Below are 26,564 nucleotides of genomic sequence, written 5' to 3'. Positions count from 1 at the left end.
CTTCATATCAAAGGTTACAGAGATACGTCACTGGGAATTCATTCAACTGAAAGTTCCCAAGGAAACCAAAGATAAATATATCAGAAAGATAAATATATCAGGAAGTTTGACTTTGAAACAACAGATAAACGTCACAAAGAGCTATTGTAAACAAAAGGCGCTGGTTTGTACCTTACACCTGCAGGCAGTTTGCTGTACTTTTGCCTGAACAACCGTTCAATAACAAATCCGCAGTAAGTACAATCATTCCTATTTTATTAAAGAATCACTTTGGGAAAATATTTGAATTAAAGTAAGATGAAGCATGTGGTAATTTATGTTCTAGCGCCTCATGCTCTAGTTCTTCAAGAATTTTACAAATCTTTTCAGGAATATTATGATGTACAAATATATTAATTTGAATGATTCTCAATCTAGAGAAAAAATACAATAGCGATTGGAAATGGATAAGACTTCACGTGTAAACACAATGGAACAAGGTGCACCGGCATATGGCGTGTACCCTTACCCCACAACACACGCACTCCAACCAGCATCACAGTTGGGACACTCTCAAGGCAGTCATCAGCAGGGTTACCCACCAGGCTACCCTTCTCAGGTATACCCTACTCCAAGATATCCACCCCAGGATTACTCACTGCAGGGCCACTCTGCAAATGAACCATATCAAGACTTCACGGGGGCCCCTCCAGCATCACTGGCTGATGCACCTCCAGAGTACCAAAATGAATTTGCAAATGAAACAGCAAAGAACTTCGCAGAGAAAGTCATAAGGAGAGGTAAGCCATTCTCTTATTGGAAAGGAATACAGTGGTCTTTGTAGTGTCCTTCTCATCTGAGGTTTGGTAATCATGCTTCAATAATGCAATGATATCACAATTGGGCAAGTAGAAGAGGTAGATCCCAAGAACTACCTCAGCCAGTATGGATCTGAACCCGTGCCATCAGTGTTATTAAGCACCACGCTTTAACCAACTGAGCTAAATCATCCTATGATACAGTGCTCAGTGCAACAAAAAGCATTTGAAATCACTATTAAGTAATGTGATTCAATCATCTAAAATGCTGCAAAACATACAATTTTCATTGTAAAATGTGCAAGTCATCCAACAATTGCAAGCATTTTTTGATCTACAGAATGACTATATTTGTACAAAGAAACCAAAATACATCTTGAAAGTTCAGGTGTAGTTTCAGAATGATTGTTTTGATTGTCGACTGTTTGCTGGATTGATTTATTTTAATACATATAAAAATATCAGTAACATTACAAAGTGCAAATGTGTGAACATAGTCATGCTGAATAACAGTATAGGTAGCAAATGTTTTCTAGCCATGATGTTTTCTGGTAATTGTTCCTTGGAAATCTTGCAGTAAAATTATAATTATTAGTCTTCCAATGTGAACATCATTTTAAAGTAAATAGAATCAGAATTGCAAATAACGCCACCATAAAATTAGCATTATATATCATAATAAGTAACAGATATTGTGGAGTGATTTCAACCAGATGTTAACATCCCTCTTAGCTCTGCTCTTGATATTGTCAAATCCTGCAAGTTTCTCATGATCTTCTCACAATGACATTCCGCAAGTATAGTTTAACCTCTGCACCCTCAAGACTGATGGCCATGGACCCAAGCACACTTAGTTTAATAACTGGCAGGGTCATCTAATGCAAGATCTGGCTTGATCATTTATAAAATGTTTCAAAAATAGAAACAGAAAATGCTGGAAATACTAAGCAGGCCAGGAAGCTGTGAAGTGAGGAAAAGAGTTAATGTTTCAGGTTGATGATCAAGAAATATCAGATCCTACTTTCTATGGCTTGGTTGTTTTTTTTACTTCAGAATCATACTTGAGGGTGAAGATAATCCAGACTCCTTTTCTCAATGACTAATCACCTTCTGCAAGCCTGTCGTCCTGCCCAATTCATTTTTGATGCAAGAACTTGAGGGCTTTTTTGGCACAAAGTTGAAGACTGTTTGTGTGGTCACCTCAGCAATCATCTCCTCCTAGAGGTTATGGAGGCAGAATGAGGATTTCAGCAACAGATCAGCTGAGAGAGGGTTGACGTTGGGTGATATAACAGGTGGAAAAAAGTGGTCCTAGTGATGCATCACCGAAGTGTAATTAAAAAATGGATGTTGAGCAAAAGACAAGATATTAAGAGGGACCAAAAGCTCAATCAAAGAGATGCCTTTATGAGATATTAAAGGAGGATAGCCAGATGGTTTAAGGAAAAGACTGCAGATCGGGTGGCCTGAATGGCTAAAGGTCTGACTGCCACTTTAAGGGTAAGCAAGGTGCAAAGGAGCCCAGTCAGAGGAACAGACGGTTTGGGGGAGATGGGGAGAGGTGAAGCATAGAGGATTTTAACACAAGGATAAGAATTTTAAAAATTGAGGGAAACCAGCAACCACTGTAAGTCATCAAGGACAGAATTGATGGATCAGCAGTTGGTGTAGGATAGGACACAAGTAGCAGATTTTAGGTGAACTGAAGTTTATAAAGGCTGGATGTTGAGAGGCAGGCAATAGAAGTATTGGAACAATTGAATCTGGAAGTGACAAAGACATGGATGAGCATTTCAATGGCAGCTGTAATGAGGTAGGGACAGAAGTGGAAAAAAGTGACACATATGGAGGGTAAGGGATCAAAGATTCAGTTGAGAGTTGAATAGCACCCCAATATTGCTAGTAGTCTCGTTCAGCCTGAGAAGGTGGTTGGGGAGAGGGATGGAAATGTTGGCATGAGTATGGAATTTGTGACAGGATTCAAAGGAAATTATTTGATTTTCCAAAGTTTAGTTGGACAAAATTGTGGCTCATTCAAGACTGGATGTCACACAAACAGCCTGACCGCACAGAGGTGATAAGAGGTCAAGGAGGTGAGAGAGGAAGATGAAGCTGAGTTTCATCAGCTTGCGAGGGAAGTGGACCCAACATCTGCAAATGATGTTGCCAAGGAGGTCCAGAACCAAGGGTGAACGATAAAGAAGAGGAGCAATTGCTAGAGGACTTCTTGCTATGATAAGTTGAGCATGGAACCACTGAACTGGACGATAGAGGAGAGGCATTGGAGGAAATAGAGGCAGTCAATCATGTTGCAAAGGGAACAAGGAGGATCTACGATACAGGGACTTAAAAGTCTAAAAGAGAATTAAACAATTTTAAAAAGGTTGATACAAAACAAAAACAAAAATACCTGGAAAAATTCAGCAGGTATGACAGCATCTGCGGAGTGGAATATAGTTAATGTTTCGAGTCCGAACGTTTTTCCAGGTATTTTTGTTTTTGTTTTGGATTTCCAGCATCCGCAGTTTTTTGCTTTTATCTTAGTGTTTAAAAAGGTTGATGTTATTCTTTCTGACAAAGACAGATACATATATGTTATCCTTTGCTCTTTTCACAGCTTTCATTAGGAAAGTGTATCTCACTTTAATGGTTCAATTGTTAGTCACCGTAGGAATAATCTGCATGTTTCTTTATTGGTAAGTTAATTTTTTTTATTTACAGAGATTTCAGTGTGGGAAATAGGACTGTAATACCGCCTATACAGTGTTAATCAAGAATAATTTTGTTACAGATGAGTTGATGTTATGCTGCGTTATGAATGACAAACCCTGTTCTTAATGTAGTTATGAATATGTTTGATAACATCAAATCCACAGCATTCGTTATAAGAGATACTCGGCTGAATTTTCCTTCACATTTTCCTCAGCTTTTCACACTCAAAGTATATTAATGGATAATCAAAGGAAATTCTGGAGACCTGCAATCAATTCCACCCATACTCGGCCCTCAATTTTTCTCTCTTCCCTGCCACAGGAAATTAGACTGCCTGACTCATCCTGCAAATTATTGTTGATAGCAATGTGGGGCCTGAGAAGCCTGTCCAATTTTCTTGCCTTCTCCAGCTACTGCCATTGAACCAAGGGCTCGTTTGGAGATCAGTGGTGGTAGACATGTCAGCATTAGAAAACCTATCAAAGCCAATTCATGCAGCTGATAAAAATAGCCTTAAGACAAATCAATTCCAATTAAATAAACCTCCAGCAGAGAATATCTATCCCTCTTGATGTCTCTGCTGCTTCATGCTGTAAGGAACAAAAGAAATCTAATGTTTGAACCAGATCTGCGCCGAGCTACTTGATTTCAGCCAGAGTTAGAGCATTGAAATTTCTCCCTTGGATTAGAGATGGAAAAATCGAATCAGTTTCAGACTCCTGCTAGAAGAGTTTGTAACAGGATTGAGTTCAGTTGCGATAGTCATTACAATCAAATAGTTTGCTGGCATTCACGTGCATAGGTTTGCATATAAAACATGCAGAACATACATAAATAGTAATCATGTATTTTGTAGGGATGCACTGATGGTATTGGTTAATTTTTGCCCAAGTTTATGGAGTCCACATAATGACCCACATTGGCCTTGTAGGACTTCAATTTTACCTCCTTACTTTTGTTATCTATGCTTCCAGATATAAAACCACAACATTTATTTGGCTTTTTATGTCCTTATCGAATTGCATCATCATTATCATTCCTGCATAGACCAAATTTTAAGTTACATTTTCCAGAGCAAACAAGGTTTCTGTGGTACCTGGAAACTCAGCAAACATGATGGGCGAATGGCATGCTGATGAGCATAGTCTATATGTAAAACTTCACTTTCCGTTCCATCTGTGACAGTTGACTAATTAGTTGAAGTAGAATGATGTTAAAACGAGCAAACTTTACACATAAACTTTAAAGAAAGAAAAAGAGAGATTTGCCTATATAGAGTGTTTTTCACGACCAGTGGACAACTCAAGATGATGTAATTTTGAAGTGTGATCAGTGCTGTGATTTAACTGAATTATTTACTTACACATGTAAAAAGCAGAAAAAATGATGATAACATCATCAATGACGTAAATAAATTGCCACCACCAAACACATCTTCCCTTCAACCCCCATCGGCATTCCGTAGGGACTGTTCCCTCCAGGACACCTTGGTCCACTCCTCCATCACCCCCTACACCTCAACCCTCTCCCAAGTCACCTTCCCATGCAAACACAGAAGGTGCAACACCTGCCCCTTTACTTCGCCCCTCCTCACCGTCCAAGGGCCCAAACACTCCTTTCAAATGAAGCAGCACTTCACTTGCACTTCCCTCAATTTAATCTACTGCTTTCGCTGTGCCCAATACAGTCTTCTCTACACTGGGAGACCAAACACAGACTGGGTCACTGCTTTGCAGAACACCTTCAGTCTGTCCGCAAGCATGACCCAGACCTTCTGTCGCTTGCCATTTCAACACATCACCCTGCTCTCGTGCCCACGTGCCCGTCCTTGACCTGCTGCAATGTTCCAGTGAAGCTCAACGCAAACTGGAGGAACGGCACCTCATTTTCCGATTAGGCACTCTACAGCCTTCTGGACTTAACGTTGAGTTCAACAACTTCAGATCATGAACTCTCTCCTCCATCCTCACCCCTTTTTGATACCCTTTTTGTAAATAATAATTATTTTTTAATATATATATATTTTCTTATCCCACCTATTTCTATTATTATTTTAAAAATTTATTTCCATCCATTGTTTTATCTCCACCTTTTAGCCTAACTCGATTCCCTCCCCCCAACCTGCCCCCACTAGGGCTATCTGTCACTTACTCATTTTGCTTCCTACCCTTAATGTCACCATTAGCACATCCTTTAGCTAATATCACCACCGTCAACACCCCTTTGACCTTTTGTTTATGACATCTTTGGCAATCTCTCCTTTGCCTCCACTTATCCTGGCCCTCTATCCAGCTTCACCTGTCCAACCCCCCTTAAACAGCTTATATTTCACCACATTTCTATTTCTCTTTAGTTCTGATGAAGAGTCATATGGACTCGAAACGTTAAATCTGTCTTCCTCTCCACAGATGCTGTCAGGCCTGCTGAGTTTTTCCAGCAATTTTTGTATTTGTTAAATAAATTGATAGTCCTCTCATCAGAAGACCACCAAACAGCTGGGAAACATCACATTTAAAGTGTGAGAAACGTATTGAAAGCAATGACTTTCCTTTTAATGATAGGTCATTACATTGATTCTATGGCTTACAGGAATCTGACACCAGCAACAGTGCTTATTAAAGGAAGAAAATAAAAGCTGCCTTGTAAATTGGATTTGCTAATTGATGAGCAGCGATTTGTCATGTAAGCAGGGCACTCCCTATATAACCCTTGATCTGTTGGATTTTGGTATTAGCTATCATTCAATGACGGGGTTCTGTTGGACAGATTGCCAAAGAGATTTTGTCATGACTGCACCTGTGTAAAAAGTGAAAAGCATGAATGAGATAAATTACAGTTGGGTCGGAACATGGTTGGGAATTGGGCAAACAGGTGGCAGTTGAATTTCAATGCAGAGAAATACAAACTACTTCACAAAAAATTCAGCAAGCAGCCATTACTTCAGTGAAAATAAAACAATGTGCATAGAAAGAGGAAGAGATTTGAAGGTGCAGATTGGCAATCTGTTGAAATTATCACAACAATACTCAGGGGCAGCGCAGAAAGCAAATCAGTAGTTGAGCTGAATTAATAGATCAATATTGAGCCAAAATAATGAGAATGCTGCCACCTTATAAAGCATTGGCATGACTGCATTGTGCACTGTTCTGGTTGCCTTAGTATGAAAAGGATATTGCAGCTATTGAAAGCTACATAAAAGAGAAAACACAGAATAATTGAGGGAATGGAGGGATTGGTTTATGAGGAGCAAGGATGTAAATTGCACACGTTTTCACAGGAAAAGGGGATAGAGAAGGCCAAGTGATATAATAGTTGTTTTTCGGACTCTAAAGGGACGAGCTAATGTAGACCTGACAAGCTACTTCATCTTGTCCAGGACAGTAGAACCAGAAGAAACAGCCTGTGGTTGGAGGGAAGTAAATTCAAATTATTAATGTGTGGAAAATGGCCTGTATATTTACTAGGGGCAGGGTCGCATTGGCATAAATCTGAGTTTACCTGCATGTTGTGGAGTTTTAACTCCATATCGGTGTCCTTTGGCCCTGACATGTTTCCCAACTTGATTGACAGGGTTGGCTTCCATTCAGGCAGGGAACATGCTGGAAAAGGCCACAGGACCCAAGTAGTCCAATTCATGACCCTACCTGTGTGGGGGGATGGGGTGTCCAAACGCAGTGAGGTCAAGTTCCTGACCCTGGGGGATACGATCTCCAACCCCTGACCCTGGGGGTTCTGATTCCAGAGGGGGAGGGTGAACCCTGACCCCTGGATCTTGCTATCCCAGTAGGGGTGCTGAGATCTGATTCTCAACTCCACAGGGGATTTAATTCCCAGCCCCTGAATCCTTTATATGAGGGGGGATCCTCTGATAGGGTAGAGGACTGTCAGCTTTGTTGCAGTGGTTAAATTCCCACAGGTGCAATCAAGGCACCCTGAGGTCAGCCTGGAGTCTTCACGAATTGGAAGGGAATCTACCCTCCCAATGTTCAGACAGCTTGTGGCCACTGGAATGTGATCATACACCCCTGGGCTAGGTATTCAGGGAACTGCCATGAGTCATTCATTCTGCTGCAATCACATCTCCTGGAAGCTCTTGCTCCTCCACAGAGAGTGGGTTCCTCCTAGGAGACAATGGCTACCCTCTGAAGACCTGGCTGCTGAATCCTTTAGGGAACCCGACTACTGAATCACAGGGGAGACACAACAGAATCATATCGCCACAAGGGCAATTCTATAACAAGCCACTGAGTTGTTTAAGATGTGCTTCAGGTGCCTCAATCGACCTGGAGGTGCCCAACCATCTTTGCCCAACAAAGCTCTCCAGGATTGGTGTGGTCTGCTGGGCCCTTACAACATTTCGCTGCAGAGGGGAGGAGGACGTTGGGAGAGGAGGAGAAGGAGAAGGAGGGGGAGGGAGAAGCCAGATATCCATGTCCAGCACCAAGAGTGGCTCTGTAGCACCACTACTGACTGAGCTGGCCGAGTCCTAAAGGACATAGCTGCTAGTCTTGGTGGTGAGGGAACCAACAAGAGGGAAAAACATATGACCTCATCCTCACAAACCTGCCTGCTGCAGATGTCTCTGTCCATGGCAAATTGGTGGGAGTGACTACCGCACAGTCCTTGTGGAGACAAAGTCCTATCTTCACATTGAGGATAACCTCCATCATGTTGTCTGGCACTACCACCGTGCTAAATGGGATAGACTTCAAACAGGTCCAGCAACTCACGAATGGGCATCCATGAGGTGCTGTGGGCCATCAGCAGCAGAAGAATCGTACCCAGCCACAATCTATAACCTCATGGCTTGGCATATCCCCCACTCTACCATTACCATTAAGCCAAGGGATCAACCCTGGTTCAATGAAGAGTGCAGGAGGGCATGCCAGGAGCAGCATCAGACATACCTAAAAATGAGGTGTCAACTTGGTGAAGCTATAACACGGGACTACTTGCTTGCCAAACAGAAATAGCAGCAAGTGATTGACAGAGCTAAGCGATCCCACAACCAACCAATCAGATCTAAGCTCTGCAGTCCTGCCACATCCAGTCGTGAATGGAGGTGGGCAATTAAACAACTCACTGGGGGAGGAGGCTCCACAAGTATCCCCATTCTCAATGATGGGGGAGTCCAGCACATCAGTGCAAAAAGATAAGGCTGAAGCATTTGCTACAATCTTCAGCCAGAAGTGCCGAGTGGATGATCAATCTCGGCCTCCTCTGGAGGTCTTGAGCATCACAGACTTCAGCCAATTTGGTTCACACCATGTGATATCAAGAAATGGCTGAAGGCACTGGATAATGCAAAAGCCCTGACAATATACTGGCAATATTATTGAAGACTTGTGCTCCAGAACTTGCCTTGTCCCATTAAGCTATTTCAGTACAGTTACAACACTGTCATCTACCCAGCAATGTGGAAAATTGCCCAGGTATGTCCTGTACACAAAAGTAGGACAAATCCAATCCAGCCAATTACCATCCCATTGGTCTGCTCTCGATCATCAGTAAAATGATGGAAGGGATCATCAACAGTGCTATCAAGCAGCACTTGCTTAGCAATAACCTGCTCACTGATGTTCAGATTGGGTTCTGCCAGGGCCATTCAGTTCCTGACCTCATAATAAGATGACCAGAACTGCACACAATACTGGGTCAAAACCCTGGAACACTTTTCCTAACAGCACTGTGGGTTTACCTACACTACATGGGCTGCAGCAGTTCAAGGAGGCAGCTCACCACCACCTTCTGAAGGGCAACTAGGGATGGGCAATAAATGTTGGCCCAGCCAGTGAAACCCACATCCCATTAATGAATTAAAAAACAAACTCTAAGTGGGGTTGACCAAGATTCAATACATGCTTAGCATAACTTCCTTACTCGTCAATGCTATCCTCCTAGAAATAGAGCCTGATGCTTAGTTTGCTTTCTTATGGCCTTGCTAAACTATGGTGCAGCTTTTAGTGATCGGTGTATTTGTACTCCAAGATTCCTTTGTGTCTCTACCCACCTGGACTTTCACCTTCCAAGAAATAAGCGATCTCCCTATTCTTCCTACTAAAATGTACCACCTCACATCTATTGATGTTGAACTTCATTAGCCTGTTATTTATCCATTCTGCAAGTTTATTCATATCCTTCTGTAATTTGTTGCAGTCCTCTTTACTATTGAGTATTCTTCCCAATGTGGTGTCATCTGCAAATTTAGAAGTTTTATTTTTGATTCCAGAGTCCAAATCGTTAACATAAATTGTGAACAGCAGTGGTCTCAGCCTCAAACCTGCCCATATTTGGTTGTATTAGTGGCAGCATGGGACTGCAACTTGGTTTGGGGGTGGAAGCGGAGTAACATGCTTCACGTGACCAGCTCCCTCCCAGTAGGTGGGTTACTCCTTTAAATATTTTAATGAGGCTGCATGTCTCAAATTTTATCAGCATTTTAATTTTAATCCTGACGAGTCAGGTTTCCTGGGAAGTGAGAATGCTGTGTGGAACAGGTAAGGTCCTTTCCATCACTACTTGTGGACCAGGAAGAGTAGAGGTACTTCCCACAGCTCCAAGCTAAGCTGCTTCTCTTCTTGAGAGTGGAGCATCCTCTACAATCACCAACTCCATCCTCCACGATCAGAGCTCCGTGATCACCAACCCTTCCCGATCCATCATCTCTGTCCCCAACCTACTTCTGAACCTCCCATCCCTTGACCCTACAAGCTTCTCTGTACTCACCTCACCAACACCCCAATCTCTACCCAGCAGCAATTACTTATATACTTTTGGACTGCGGCCCTTTCTGAAGATGCGCTGCCTAACAGGGACCCATGCTTATCAACCAGGCTGGCTTCCAGGTGTGAATCCTGGTGGAAACAGGGGTAACAAGGGCAACAACCAGCACCAGCCAGAAAATACTGAGGTCTTCGGTCTGCAGTTCAAGCAGCATCTGCATTATCTGGATATTCCCATTCTTAAACCCTGTAATATTCCATTTATGTCACCTCACCTTTCTCTGTTTCCTGGCCTGCTGCTAGCAGGAAGCTAGAAAAGGACAGCTGGAAACTTTTTAATCTGTAATTTACAAGGGCATGTTCCTTGGTGTCAAATAGCATTTTGTTAGTTTTCTTCAGTAATTTTCTCCTTATCCCTAAGCCTACTGTGAATTATGTTATTCCTTGTGGTTTCACAATCAGAGGTGTAAACATCCCACGTTATAATCTAATTTTCAAAGCTACTGTATTGCTCTGCCCTTAATTTATATTGTGGTTAATACCAGGCAAAGTCCAGTTCTGTAGTGGTGAATGGTTGTATTTTGGACTGGAGAAAGGTGGGGGTCCCCAGGGGTTGGTACTTGGACTACTGCTTTTCCTGATCTATATTAATGTTCTAGATTTGAATGTGAGGACACAATTTCAAAAGTTATAGTGGTCACAAAACTAGGAAGCATTGTGATCTGTGAGGGAATAGTGATAGGCTTCAAGAGGGCATAGGCAGGCTGGTAGTATGGGTGGACATGTGGCAGAAGAAAGTTAATGTAGAGAAGTATGAAGTGATTCATTTTGGTAGGAAGAACAGGGAGAAGCAATATAGAGTACAATTCTAAAAAGGGTACAGGAGCAGAGGAATAAGTACATAAATCATTGAAGGTGGCAATTACAGGTTGGTTAATAAGGTGGGATCTAGATTCTATAAATAGAGGCATAGAGTATAAAAGCAAGGAAATTACAGTGAACCTTTAAAGAACTCTGGTTCAGCCTCAATTAGAGTATTGTGTCCAATTTTGGATACCTTAGGAAGAATATAAGGGCATTAGAGAGGGTGCAGAAAAGATTCACAACAATGGTTCCAGGGATAATAAACTTCAGTTATGTAAATAGATCGGAGAATCTGCAGCTGTTCTCCTTCCAGAAGAGATGATTAAGGGGTGATTTGATAGCTATTCAAAATCATGAGGTGTCTGATCAGAGTAGATGGGGAGAAACTGTTCCCATTGGTGGAAGTATCGAGAACCAGAGGGCACTGATTTAAGGTGAATGTCATGAGGAAAAACTCTTACACAGTGTGTGGTTAGGAACTGGAATGCATTGCCTGAGTGGAGACAAATTCCATCTTAGTTTTTGTTGTGAGTGGTGGCCGAGTTGGTACTATTGATAGAGTTGACCTGCAGACACTTCTTTGGTGAAAACTTTACATTTATTTACAAGGTACTCAACAACTACTACGTGTGTGCCTTCAACTCCATCTCTATACTACTAACTACTGAGGTAGCCCACACTACTCAGTGGCTGAGTCTCCCAAAATTTCATTATCTGTCTGCTTCTTAGAAAATGCTGCGACTTGTGCTTCCAAAACCTCTTTGGCTTCATTTAGCTGGTTCTTCAGCATTTCCATATCCTTTTTGTATTTGTTTGCTGACCACTGGAAAATTGAGCATTGTTTAGTCTTCTCTGTCAATTTGTTCTTCAGTTTATTCAGAGAAGTGCTGAATTCTTTCAGTTTCTCTTCATACTTTTCCCCAAACTTTGACCTGAGGGACTATTGTAGTGTGTGAAGCTCTTTCAACATGTTCTCTTTTTCCCTTTGAAGGTTGCTCACCTCATCTTGAACTCTGTCATTAAGCATGGTTTCTTCAAGTTCCTTCTGCTGTTCTTCCAGGTTTTGGCTTAAGGCAGCCTGCATTTCTTCAGGTTGTTGAGTCCTTAAACAATCCCATTTCAAAACAGGAATGTTTCCTACTTCCCTTTGGAATCTCAGTGGCCAATCAAGGTTGATTTCCCTTAGCCAATTTCTCCCTAGAAGGCTTGGTCCTCTGCCTCTCAATACCAACACTGGTAGCTTTGCCGATTGGCTTCCATAACAGCAGGTACGCTGCTTATGTCTTTTACTTGTCTTCACCTGTGTATGTTTTAGTTTGGCAGCTATATCTTCTAAACATAATTGACATTCACCATCATTCAGACATTTGAAGGTGTGTTCCCCAATTACTGTAGTGGAAACTCCTGTGTTTAATTCCATTCTAACAGATCTGCATTTACTTTCACTGTACAAATATTGGTTCTTTCTTTTCAACTTTCAGATTAAACGAGTAAATGTCAGAACTTATTGTTTCAGGCTCTTCAACATTGTAGATTTCATTGGGCTTCTCCTTATATTTACAAGTCAGCTTCAATCTTTCCTTGCACTGCCAATGTCCATTTCGGTGACAATAATAGCGTTCGATTTTTTAAAATTGCCAATCGTTAAAAGACCGCTTGTTTCCACCTCTATTGAAATTATTCTTTGGTTTTGCTGCTAGGTTATTTTTCCTTATTCTTTGGCTAGCGGGGGCTGTTTCCCGCTTCTTGGCAGAGTCATGCATTTTTGCACCCTTTTTGGCTGGGGTTTCCCATCCAATGTGGAGGATGATGCCATTTTGTATGCCCTGTATTGCTTTTGAATCTCTTACTGCGCTTTCCATGGGCAGTGCTATCTCTAGTGCCTCCTTGAAATCCAAATTCACTTCAGACAATAATATTTTCTGAATAGTGTCCTCACTCACACCGCACACTAAACGATCTCTGAGCATGTCGTTTAGAGATGTACCAAACTCACAATGTTCCATTAGCTGCTTCAAATTTTCCACATAGAATGTAACTGTCTCACCCGGGACTCTATTTCTTGAATTAAGCTTGAACTTCTACATCATTACTGAGGGCTTTGGTTGATAATGACCCTTCACGAGGTCCACCAATTTGTCGAAATTTTTCGAATCTGGGGCATTGGTTGCCAACAAACTTCGAATTAAACCGTAGGCTTTATTCCTACATGCACTTAAGAGGATCGCTTGCCTCTTCTCTTCCCTCACGATCTTGTTCGCTTGAAAAAAGAACGTGAGGCATTCTGTGTATTGAGACCACTAGTCTGTGGCTGGTTCAAAAGGATCAATTCTTCTGAATTGCGGCATTTTGAGAGGGGATATCTTCTTCAATTTTAACGGAGCTTTTTATTTACAATCACTGGGCGAGGTACAACTTAATTTCTTCTGTTTAATCTTGTTTTCTCCTTGTCGCCAGTTTGTTGTGAGTGTTGGCCAAGTTGGTACTATTGATAGAGTTGATCTGCAGACACTTCTTCAGTGGAAACTTTAAGTTTATTTACAAGGTACTCATATGTGCTTTCAACTCCAACCCTATCTCTGTACTACTAATTACTGAGGTAGCCGTGCAGCTCTCCTATTGGTTACTATAGATCATGTGATGTTTCTTAACAAGCATTATTCTTAAAGGTACATTACACACTAAATAAAACCATAATTACTACAGTTTTCAAAAGGGAATTGGATAATTATATGAAGAGAAAAAGTTTGCAGGGCCAAGTTGAAATGACAGGATAGTGGCACTAGCTGAATTGCTCTTGAGCTGGCAAAGACATGAGGGGCTGGATGGTCTCCTTTTGTGCAGTAACCATTCTATAACTCTATGATTCGATGCTACTTATCTCATTGAAGGTTTGAGTTAGTTGTCTGTGAGGAATACCCCTTATCGTTGCCTTGGTAACTGAAGGTCATGTATTTCTAAATTAAGCTAGCTTTGCCTTTTCCATAATGCATAATTATATCAGTTGTTTTATGTTAACATCTCTTACACATCCACACTGCTCCTGATCACTATAACAGTGACTTATACAACGGTAGGATCAATAGCCTGACAAGGTATTTATCAAGGGAACCAGTTGCATCCTTAACCCCTTTATCTTTACTCCTTGTCAAGGAATCTTTTACAGTTTATCAGCTGGTCAGTTCCTAGGAATTAATGATACTATATTTACTCGAGTAAAAGTCAAATTTTTAAGATCAATTTTTAAGCAAAAAGTCATGGGTTTTACATGGGTCATGTCTTTGAGGGGTTGACGTGTGTGCTTGAGTTGGGCCCAAGTAGAATCCCAAAAAGATGGTTGCAATGGAATAAAGTAAAAAGCAACAACATTAAAGAATTTATGTTGATTATCATTCACAGTCTGAACACTTCTATAATTTGAATTAAAGAAAAAAATTTTAACGTATAAATGTTTTAAGCATTTATTACTGGCACTTATTCTCATCAGTGTTTATACATTTAAAATTGAATCATTAACATCTCTAGGATTATACTTTGTTTCCTGAAATTTTTGGATTTTAATCCCTGAAAATCTAGAGTCAACTTTTGCAAGAGGTAGCTGAAAAATTACAATTTTTAGGCCAAAAATCCTGGGGATGACTTTTACATGAGATTGACTTTTACATGAGTGTTTACACTGTTACCTGTGTCTGGGCCAGTCTTAAAATCTCACCTTCCTTAATCTCAGGGAAACATCTGTATCTGAGTAACATACTTATAAGTGACAAATATGGTCATATAATCTTAAATTTTATAATCTTTCTTTATCTCTGTTAAAGATGCATCCTTCTCCACTAATTACAGAGAGGTTGTTCTTCGTGTATCAGAAAACAAATTTCTACACTCTTTACCATAAAGACTGTTAAAATACTGGATTGTGCACTTGTGAAAGAGCGCAGGAATCTCCCTGAGGCATGGAGCTGCCTCAGAGAGATTAAGTACATAATAAAAGTTTTTAGATAATAAAGTTAATTATTTGAACATGTCCCCTCATGTGACAGTGTCACATGAGCAGGGACATGTTTGTAAATTGTGCAAAAATTAATGAATAATTCTATAAAACCTTCAGAAAATCTCATCCTGTCCGTGGATGAGGTTTCCTGAAAAATGCGAAGGCCGCTTGGGCTCGTTGCCTGCCTGCCAACCTTAAAGTTGGACAGGCAGAATTGATAACTACTTTAATTGGTTTTTTAGTGGCCTTAATAGGCCATTGACAGTTCAGCGGGCGTGCACCGGAGGTGGCTGTGTGCCCGCCGAACGTAATATCTAAATGATGCACACTGATGTCGGGACGCACACTTGATGTCAACGTGCGTCATTTTACATGTTGTCGTGTCAGGCCTGTCCCCGCACACCAACATCAAAATTCTGGCCTCTATCTTCTATATCCTTAATTTCTAAAGAAGTCACCTCAGTACAATTGACCATGTACATGATACATGTGTTAGCAAAGTTCAGGCCTTTTAGTGTCAATTGCCTCATGCAGCCATATTGGTACCCAGATGACATCCAAATCAACAAAGCACCAGTATGTGGTGGCAGGTCATTCACTTATCCTTAGCTTCTCAGGTCTTTGCTAACAAAGGCCATCACACAGATAAGATATGGTGTTGTTATGTTCCATTAACAAGCTGTCCCTGGGCCTGTGGTCTTCATGGTTAGATTTCTATCCTAGGTAAGGAATGTCTGACTCTCATGGTTTAATTTGCATTAGCTTTTCCTTTCCCAGCATTTAGTCTGACTATTCACTCTACTTTGAAAAGACATTTTAGAAAAATCTTAGGGTATTTATTTTATGGCCCACTACTGGAAATGTGAATGTGTGTGCATGTGCACGCTAGTACAGGACAGGATCAAGTTGTGATATCAAATGCAGAGAACCTGCCTGCACTCATTATCAAGGGCTTTTGTGTGGTTGAGTGCCTGTCACCTGTGGAATTTTACCTTCAAGAAATTCTGTCATCATACATGTGTTTGTAGTGACAAAACATTCCATTTTTGGAACACTGGAGTCTGTTCCTCTTTGCTAGTTTTTCATTTCTCCCTTTGTACCTACTCATTCACAACCTCTTTAGCTATTTGCATACTTTCTGTGTTTTGTATTATTTTATTTCCTTGATTTTTCATCCCTCCTACTGCCTCATGAGAATACCACGTCTGATATTTAACCATCTCATTCTGTTTAGCACTTCACAGGTTATTCTATTTATTTTCCTGTGGAGCATAAATGTGTTTGTTTAATTCCTCTTGTTCTTCTTTTCCTTTTAAAAGAATGAAGGGTCCACAGTTGGGATCCACAATTTGATTCACTCCACTGATATCAAGAAACAGCTGAAGATACTGGACGCTGCAAAGTCTATAGGCCCTGACAATATTCCGGCAATAGTACTGAGGACATGTGCTCCAGAACTTGCTGCACCCCTAGCCAAGCTGTTCCAGTACAGCTACAACACTGGCATCTACCCGGCTGTGTGGAAAATGTCCAGGTATGTCCTGTACACAAAAAGCAGGACAAATCCAACCTGCCAATTACCGCTCCATCAGCCTATTCTTGATCAGTAAAGTAATAGGAGGGGTCATGAACTGTGCTAGTTAGTGGCACTTGATTAGCAGTAACCTGCTCACTGATGCCCAGTTTAGGTTCCACCAGGGCCACTCAGTTCCTGACCTGATTACAGCCTTGGTTCAAACATGGACAACAGAGCTGAACTCCCAAGGTGAGGTGAGAGTGACTGCCCTTGACATCAAGGCTGTGTTTGACAGAGTGTGGCATCAAGGAGCCCTAGCAAAACTGGAGTCAATAGGAATCATTGGGAAAACTCTCTGCTGGTTGGAGTTGTACCTAACACAAAGGAAGATGGTTGTGGTTGTTGGAGGTCAGTCATCTCAGCTCCAGGACATCACTGCAGGAGTTCCTCAGGGTAGTGTCCTCAGCCCAACCATCTCAGCTGTTTCATCAATGACTTTACTTCCATCATAAGGTCAGAAGTGGGAACGTTCACTGATGATTGCACAATGTTCAGCGCCATTCGCGACTCCTCAGATACTGAAGCAATCCATGTCTAAATGCAGCAAGAACTGGACAATATCCAGGCTTGGGCGGCCAAGTAGCAAGTGACATTCGTGCCACACAAGTGTCAGGCAATAACCATCTCCAACAAAAGAGAATCCAACCATTGCCCTTTGATATTCAATGGCTTTACCGACACTGAATCCCCAGTACCAACCTCCTGGGGGTTACCATTGACCAGAAACTGAACTGGACTAGCCATATAAATACTATGGCTACAACAGCAGGTCAGAGGGTAGGAATCATGCGATGAGTAACTCACCTCCTGACTCCCCAAAGCCTGTCCACCATCTACAAGGCACAAGTCAGGAGTGTGTTGGAATACTCCCCACTTGCCTGGATGAGTGCTCAAGAAGCTTTACACCATCCAGGACAAAGCAGCCCATTTGATTGGCACTATATCCACAAACATTCACTCTCTCTCCATCACCGATGCACAGTAGCAGCAGTATATACCATCTACAAGATGTACTGCAGGAATTCACCAAGACTCTTTCAACAGCACCTTCTAAATCCACGACCACTACCATCTAGAAGGACAAGGGCAGCAGATAGATGGGAGCACCACCACCTGCAAGTTCCCCTCCAAGTAATACAACATCCTTACTTGGAAATATAACGCCATTCCTTCACTGTCGCTGGGTCAAAATCCTGGAACTCCCTTCCTAATAGCACTGTGGGTGTACCTACACCACATAGCCTGCAGCGGTTCAAGAAGACAGCTCACCACCAGCTTCTCAATGGCAACTAGGGATGGGCAATAAATGCTGACCCAGCCAGCAAAGTCCACATTCCATGAATTAATAAAAAAAAAGCTGAAACATTAACTTGTCTGTTACCTCCACAGATGCTGTGTAACCTGAAGTGTTTCCAGTATTTTCAGTTTCTGTTTCATTTTTGGTTCTGTGTTGAGGGATGCTGCTGCTACTGCATTAAATATTTCTAATAACTAATTATATGTGCAGCACACACTTTGTGGAAAAAAAAGTAAACAAACTATTCATTAAATGTCTCCTTGTTTTATTTACTAGGAAAACATTGAATAAATGGGTAACAGAAACTTACTGGTTTACGTATGCTTTGTTGTAAGTATCTTTTAACAAGTTCTGTCAGTTACTTCACTGCTTATTTTTAGGATCTCTAAAGTGTCCCTATCTCTGTTGCAGTCCTGTCCTCTTCATTTTAGTCATTACCTTGTCTTGCTGCGATGGTGTTCGACGTAAAACTCCATGGAACTTCATACTTCTTTTATTATTTGTAAGTTATTGTACAAAATTAGTATTCGTACTTTTAGTATTATGTTTGGTGAAATATTACTTTAGACTGTAGTCCGTTATGTACCATCTTCCTAACCAGGTGCTTAGGATCAACATTCTGGGAGTTGCCATTGATCACAAACTGAACTGGACCTGCCATATAATTACCATGAATACAAAAGCAGGTCAGACTGGAACTCTGCGGCGATTAACTCACTTCCTTTCTTCCCAAAGCCTGTCCACCTTCTACAAGGTGGAATACACCCCACTTGCCTGGATGAGTGCAGCTCCCACAACACTCAAGAAGCTCGACACCATCCAGGTCAAAACAGCCCTCTTGATTAGCACCACATCCAGCACCTTAAACATTCACTCCCTTTACTATTGACGCACAGTGGCAGCAGTGTGTACCATCTACAAAAAGCATTGCAGCAACTCACCAAGACTCCTTCGCCAGCACTTTTCAAACCCGTGACCTCTACACCTATAAGGACAAGGGCAATAGGTGCATGGAAACACCACCATCTGCAAGTTCCTCTCTAAGACACATACCGTACTTGCTACGACTTGCTACCATATTGCTGTTCCTTCACTGTTGCTGAGTCAAGATACTGGAACTCCCTTCCTAACTACGCTACGGATGTTCCTAAACCACATAGGCTGTTGCGATTCAAGAGGCAGCTTCTTGAGGGCAATTAGGGTTGGGCAATAAATGCTGGCCTAGCCAGCAATGCCCACATCTTGTGGAAGAATTAAAGGTGTTTGAGTCAGAGTTACCTGTCTGCTTAATCTATCTCTAACAGCTGGCATGTGTTTTTATGGGTTGGCCAAGGTTCAGCACATCACTGTGATGCATGTCTTGCCCTCTTAAAAAAATTCCTGAGCGATAGCAGATAAAAACTAATTTGCAGCCTAGGTTGGTAGTAACTGCACAACTGAGGGAAACTAAATACAAAATGTACAAATCTAGTAATGTACCATATTTCAGTTGCCCCACTTTCCACCTTCCATTTTGTCTCATTTTCATATCCTCACCTAAGAGCTTCCTTGTGGCAAGAATGTGCATGGGATTCAACTCCAGCCAGTGGTCTTATCTAGTTCCTAGTAGTTGTGTTCATGTTACAGAACTGCCAATGATTTGACATAGATTAGCACTAAGTTGTCAGATTTAATGCTCATATATCGTTGGGCATGATGTCCCTCAAGGAGACATAAACAACATTCATTTTGATCGAAATCCTTCAATAAATGAGATCATTATATTAAATTCTTTTCACCTGCAGACTATTCTGGAAGGTTTGCTCTTGGGAGCTGTTTCAGTGTAAGTCTGTATTTTGCTTGAATTAGAACTTTTACACAATATTAAACAAACACATGGATGCAATTTTAACTTGAATCATTTAAATTATGACCCTTTTGTCTTTAATGTTTCTTAGTTTTTATGGTGCTGATGCAGTGATGTGGGCTGTTGGTGCTACTGCATTTGTGTCAGTTGGACTAACACTATTTTCCCTGCAAACCAAGGTACTGTTTACAATACTGCGCCAAACTTCTCTAGTACCAATTTCCTCATTGCTGAAATCTGAATAGTTTGAACCATTTTTTTTCAGTGGGACTTCACCTTGGGAAGTGGAATTTTATTCGTGATACTACTGGTTTTAATAGCATTTGGAATTCTGTGTGCCATAATACAATCACTTGTAAGTCTTTTTATAAACCTTGTGATTACATTGTGAAGTTTAATTTTAGAAAATAAAAAATCATGTCTTTGATTATTTCTTGCAAAGGGATAAATAAGACAAATGTACTAAATATGTGAAGTTTTCATGTCGACATACCTTTCTTTATTATTAAAGTTTTATGTGTGAGAGGAATGAATGTAGAAAAACAAAAACATTTCTCACTGGTTCATGCTAAGGTAACATTACCCAATTATATATGATCACTGGGGACTAATTATATTCCAATATTTAATTCAATAGAATCACTTTAACTGGTCATGTTGAAATTACACCTATTTTGCATTAGATTTTTGCACTTAATTTCCCTCTGCTTCCCATTATATTAAATTTTTTTGTTTGCTCCCATTTAACTTCATATTATTTGTCTTTATATCTGCCTGTTTCTATTCCAGTCTGCCCTCTGTTTGCTTGAAGAGGTAACAGAGAGGGTAGACGAAGGTAATGCTCTTGACGTGGTGTACATTGACTTTCAAAAGGCATTTGATACAGTGCCACACAACAGACTTGTGAGAAAAGTTATTGTTAATGGAATAAAAGGGACAGTAGCAATGTGGATACAAAACTTACTGAGTAATAGGAAGCAGAGGGTAATTGTCAATTAATATCTTTTGTGCTGGGGGAAGGTTTGTAGTGGAGTTCCCCAGAGGTCGGTATTGGCACCCTTGCTTTTCCTGATATATATTAACGACCTGGATCTTGGTGTACCGGGGACAATTTCAAAGTTTGCGGATGATACAAAACTTGGAAGCATTGTAAACTGAGGAGGATAGTATAGAACTATAAAAAGGACATAGACAAGTAGATGGAGTAGAATGTTAGGTGGCAGATGAAGTTCAATGCAAAGTGTGAGGTGATGCATTTTGGTAGTAAGAACATGGAGGGGCAGTATAAAGTAAGGGCTACAAATCTTAAGGGTGTACAGGAGCAGAAAGACCTGGGTGTATATGTGCATAGATCATTGATGATGACAGGACAGGTGGGGAGAGCAGTTAATAAAGCATATAGTATCCTGGGCTTTATTAATAGGGGCATAGAGCACAAGAGCAGGGAGGTTCTGATGAGCTTATATAAGACACTAGCTAGACCTCAGCTGGAGTATTGTGTACTGTTCTGGGCGCCACACCAAAGGAAGGATGTGAACGCATTGGAGAGAGTGCCGAAGAGGTTTACAAGAATGGTTCCAGGGATGAGAAACTTGAGATACGAAGATAGATTGGAGAGGTTGGGACTGGGTACTGTTCTCCTTGGAGAGCAGAAGACTAAGAGGAGATTTGATAGTGGTGTTCAAAATCATGAGAGGGCTGGATAGAGTAGATAGGGAGAAAATGTTCCTGCTCGTAAAAGAATCAAGAACGAGAGGGCACAGAGTTAAAGCTATTTGCAAAAGAAGCAAATGTGATGCAAGAAAAACTTTTTCACACACTGAGTGGTTCAGGTCTGGAACGCACTGCCCTGAACTGTGGTGGAAGCAGGTTCAATCGAGGCATTCAAGAGGGCATTAGATGATTGTTTAAATAGAAACAATGTGCAGGGACACGGGGTAAAGGCAGGAGAATGGCACTAAGTCACAATGCTCATTTGGAGAGCTGGTGCAGACATGATGGGCCAAATGGCCACCTTCTACATCATAACAATTCTGTGGTGACCTCATTCCCTGCCAAGGATTTTGATCAAACACCTCGATGTTTGCTCAAAGAAGGGAAGAGGAAAACATTTAAAATGAAATTTTAAAAGTTAATGTAAAATGAGTGGTACTTTAATCTTGCACTGACTGTGGTCAGCAGTTGAGGAGAGGATTGGCCTAACAAGAAGTGGGTCTATAAAATATTCAGTCCAGCTCACTTTAACTACCATTTAAAGGAATATGGACTACACTGAATAGGAAGGTATACTATGGAGCAGTGGAGGAATTTTATATCAGGACCGCAATGTACATCAGAACAGGAAATGCATATGATGAATAGCTGACTGTCCATTAAAGAAGCCTGGAAAGCAACTGGATTTGGATTTGATTACTGACCATTCTATGAAAAAATCCAATCAATATGTCGTTATTAAGTACTCATATAGAAGATAATTGATTACATGTCAAAATTGGTCATTTTAGTCCAATATAATTAATTTGAAAGTCTGTATTTAGAGTTTTGAGTACAATGCTGACTAGAGTACCTTCAAAAGCATATTGGAGAGGATCCAGAGAAATCAACAAGGGTGCTTGAACATCAAGGTTTAGAGTTATGAAATTAGGCTCATTCAACTGAAATTATTAATAGAGAACAAATTATAAAGGGAAATGTTTAGCCTTTAATTTATTGAGAAATGATTAATGTAGATCTACATTGAAAATTTGATCAAGACAATAAGCACAAAACTAGATCACAAAAATTTTAAAATTGATCAATCTGAATAGTGAGAAACATTTACCAATTTGCTCTCCAACCACAAAGGTTTTGTGACCAGGAGCACATATTGGGAAATTGAGCACAGGCGTCAGTGGGTTCCACAATTTTTATCCATCATAAATTTCCATTGACCTCTGCAACCAAATTTCCGTGCACTCTAGCAGTGCTGAGTTCCGCACTGTACTACAAAGTTACTCGTGAGAAGAAACCCCCACCCCAGCCCCATTATTGGATTTGCGCGGTACACTGACCAAAACATAGTGAGCAATGAATCATTGAATGAATCAATGAATCAGAGAATGCCCATCAATTTGAATTTAAATTGTTTTTATGTTTTCCCCTACAGTGGCTCCATATTGTTTATGCCTCCTTAGGAACGTTGATCTTCTCTATTGTAAGTATTTTTGACATCTTTTGTCTCTCAGGTCACAGTCATGTATATGTTATGTAGGTTTTCCTCATAACTGGGTGGGATAAATGTGGTTTGTCTTATGACATGGGGTGAAATATTTATCTAACGCTCTTGATAGAAAATTGTTGCCAGGACGTTCTACTATGAGCACTGCTACATTTGCCTTCTTAACTACGCTTGCTTCTAGTTCCCATCCTCTGGTTGCCTTTTTCACATTCTTCACAGCAACTGTATTCTTCCATGTCGTTTCCCTCATTTCCTCCCTAAAGGGGTTCATTAGAGCTTTTCTTCTTACTTATTCCTTCTTGTATTGTCTGACTAAATCATTTAAGATTATGGTTCTTGAACCTATACTTAGTCCTTAGGATGTGCTTAGTTTTTATGCTGAGCAGTTTGTCCTTATATCTATTCCATGTGGCCTCAATTGAATTTTCTTGAGTACTATTCTCCTGTCAAATTGATTAAACTCCTCAACAACGACTTGCATTTATACAGTATAATTAAACAACCCCAGGTATAGGGACACTATTAAAACAAAATATGACACCAAGTCACATAAATAGATTTTAGGGCAAATGCAAAAGGTTTGGTCAAAGAGGCATGTATCGTAAAGGAGGAAAGTGAGGCTGGGAGGGGATTCCATAGCTTAGGGCCTAGGCTAGAGCTGAACGCATGGCCACCAATGGTGGAGCAATTAAATCAGGAATGCCCAGGAAAACAGAATTAAAGCAGCACAAAGGTAAAGAATGCCGTTAAAAACATGAATGAGAATTTTAGAATTGAGAATTTGCTTAATGGAACCAATGTAGGCCAGTGAGAACAAGGGTTATGGGTGAACAGGACTTGGTGCAAGTAAAAACACAGGCAGTAGAGCTTTGGATGACCTCAAGTTTACAGAGGGCAGAATGTGGGAGGCCAGCCAGCAAAGCACTGGAATAGTCAAGTCTAGAGGGAAGAAGGCATACATAATGGTTTCAGCAGCAGTTGAACTGAGGTAGAAGTGGAGTCAGGTGATGGTATGGAGGTAGGAATAGGCAATCTTAGTCATGGTGCAGGAATGTTTTTGCACTCATGTTCAAATATTACATCAAGGATGTGAACAGTCTGGTTCAGCCTCAGCCAGTTACTAGGGAGAAAGTTGCTAGGGAGAGGGATGGACTCAGTGGCTAGAGAGTAGAGTTTGTGGCAAGAACTAAAGACAATGGCTTAAGTCTTCCCCATATGTAATTGGAGGAAATTTCTGCTCACCCAATACTGGATGTTGGACAAGCACTCTGAGGGATGAGAGAGCTGATGGTGAGGTGGAGCTGGGTGTGATCAGTATACCTGTGGAAACTGACGTGTTACCTAATGATGTCATAAGGGGGAAGCATATAGATGGGGAATGGGAGAAGGGACAAGGATAGATCCTCGGGGGAACACCAGAAGTAACAGTGCAGGAGAAGGAAGCAAAGTCATTGCAGACGATTCTCTTGCTATAGTTAGATAAGAATGGAACCAGACGAGTGCAACCCAGCTAGACAACACGGACCAGCGTTGGAGGAGTATGGCGAGATCAGCTGTGTCAAAAGCACAAAGGCCGAGAAGGATGAGGAAGAATGGTTTACATTTGTTACAGTTTCACGAGATTTCATTTGTAACTTTGATAAGAGCTGTTTCGGTATTAGGGTCAGGGTGGAAACCTGATTGGAGGTATTCAACATCGAGTTCCAGAAAAGATTGGCACTGACTTCCCTCATTGTGTTCGAGATGGCCCTTTCAAAGATGTTGTTTTGTCTGCTTCATCAGCGAATGTTAGATCCCATGGTACTATGTGAAGAACTGCAGAGAATTCTTCCAGTGTCTTGCCTAGCATTCATCCTTCAATTAAAGTCATTAAAAAAGGGACCAACTGACCATTCATCTCTGTTGCTGTCAATAGGATAATATTTGTGTAGAATGGCCGCCATTTAAGTCACAGCTCTCCAAAAGTAATTGAGAAGTTGTTACATAAATGTTATTATATTATTTAAAAAGACACAGATGGGCTAAAATTCCACAGGAGGATTCCATCGGTCTCTTGCAATAACTCCATGGCTGATTGATGGAACTCCTGCTGAGCTTCTTTTAACGCATCAAATTAACATGATTTAAATTACAAATATAAACTTTTTATTTGTATTTCCTTTTTAGTACCTGGTCACTGACACTCAATTAATGCTGGGAGGAAAGCACAGATACAGTCTGAGCCCTGAGGAGTATATATTTGCAGCACTGAATCTTTACCTTGACATCATAGGTCTCTTCACCTTCATACTCCAAATTATTGGCCTGTGTCGTTAGGAAGTGAAGCAGAATGTGTTAAGCAACATCACATCGACAGCAAATTTTACCAATGTGGGTGATTTATTTATAAGTGTTACTTTTTTCTAGAAGCCTTTTTTCAGAAAGCAAACACCTGGCAAATCAGTTGTTGAGGAAAAGAACAACAAATATTTAAACTTGGAAGACAAAATGTTCTTCCTGTACCAGTGGTCATGGGTAATAGTTTTAAATGCTACATTACAGATCATAAATTAACTTATGACAATGCAAAACCTTTATTAAAATTCCCCGAATAAGATAAAGATGTAAGATGTATATAAAAGGTAGAAACCCAAGCTAAAAGCTATCAGTTTATCAATGCTTCCTTTGACTTAATACACTAGTGTTTGTTCCAGCAACTAATTGTGTTATGTTTAGTACAATAATACATATGAAAATTAAAAGTAGCTGAATATAATGGCTTGTAAACTGAATTTGTAGTGAATCAGGAATCTACTTCAGCTCATATGTCTAAGTCTAGAAATACTTTCCAAATAAACAACCTGTAATGTATTAGGAACAAAAACAAAAATACCTGGAAAAACTCAGCATGTCTGACAGCATCTGAGGAGAAGAATACAATGAATGTTTCGAGTCCGAATGACTTATTAGGAGTTGGTTTTCCCCCTATAACACCAAGATCAATCCTTGATTGTAGCTACTTTCAATCATGACTAAAATATCCTATTAATTTTGTCTTGCTTTCCCATTCATTTTGCCATAAAGATAACCAGTTAACAGAAAGTTGACCTGGTGCACAATTTGATAGCAGGTGACATTGTAATGTGATAGTAATGTGATAACATTGACTAAAAAAGTCAAGCTGAGTTTACAAAGTGAGTTTAAAACACCGACTATTCAACTCTGAGACGTAGTCTAGCTGCAGTAACTGAACAAGTCTTTGCTGACAGAATCTTAAGTCAAATCACTTTGGGCAGTTACAGCCAAATGTGCACGAGTCCACAGCACTAATTGAAAACTCATTGAGTATGGCCACAGGCATAGTTGACAGAGGGGATTAAAATATCAAACTGGTGCAGTAGGTGGTGCTGCTGAGGTTAAGGTGTAGTGTTGAAATAAAGAAACTTTAAATTGACCTGGCCGTGTATGATGATGGCACTAGATGCAAAATAGTGAAAAGTGACCCAGAAAGATTACCAAGCACCAGGCTGGATGAGGCCTGACCCTGGCCTAATTTTCATAAA

The 26,564-nt window shown here is 40.7% G+C and overlaps 1 protein-coding gene across 1 annotated transcript; it reads left to right on the top strand.

Moving 5' to 3' along the window:
* The first annotated feature begins 442 nt into the window (after positions 1-442).
* On the top strand, positions 443-25,338 carry zgc:110410 (uncharacterized protein LOC553618 homolog). Its single transcript, XM_041183955.1, has 9 exons — positions 443-779; positions 3,415-3,493; positions 18,236-18,289; positions 18,371-18,461; positions 19,744-19,781; positions 19,897-19,984; positions 20,071-20,160; positions 22,951-22,998; positions 25,189-25,338. Exons 1-9 carry the CDS (start codon positions 443-445, stop codon positions 25,336-25,338), a joined length of 975 nt encoding a protein of 324 aa, XP_041039889.1.
* Positions 25,339-26,564: the final 1,226 nt, after the last annotated feature.

This window comes from Carcharodon carcharias, chromosome 3 (assembly GCF_017639515.1).
Source record: "Carcharodon carcharias isolate sCarCar2 chromosome 3, sCarCar2.pri, whole genome shotgun sequence".
In the NCBI taxonomy this organism is placed as follows: Eukaryota; Metazoa; Chordata; class Chondrichthyes; order Lamniformes; family Lamnidae; genus Carcharodon; species Carcharodon carcharias.
The sequence above is the reverse complement of the archived record's forward strand: the minus strand, read 5'-3'. Positions and strand labels throughout refer to the sequence as shown.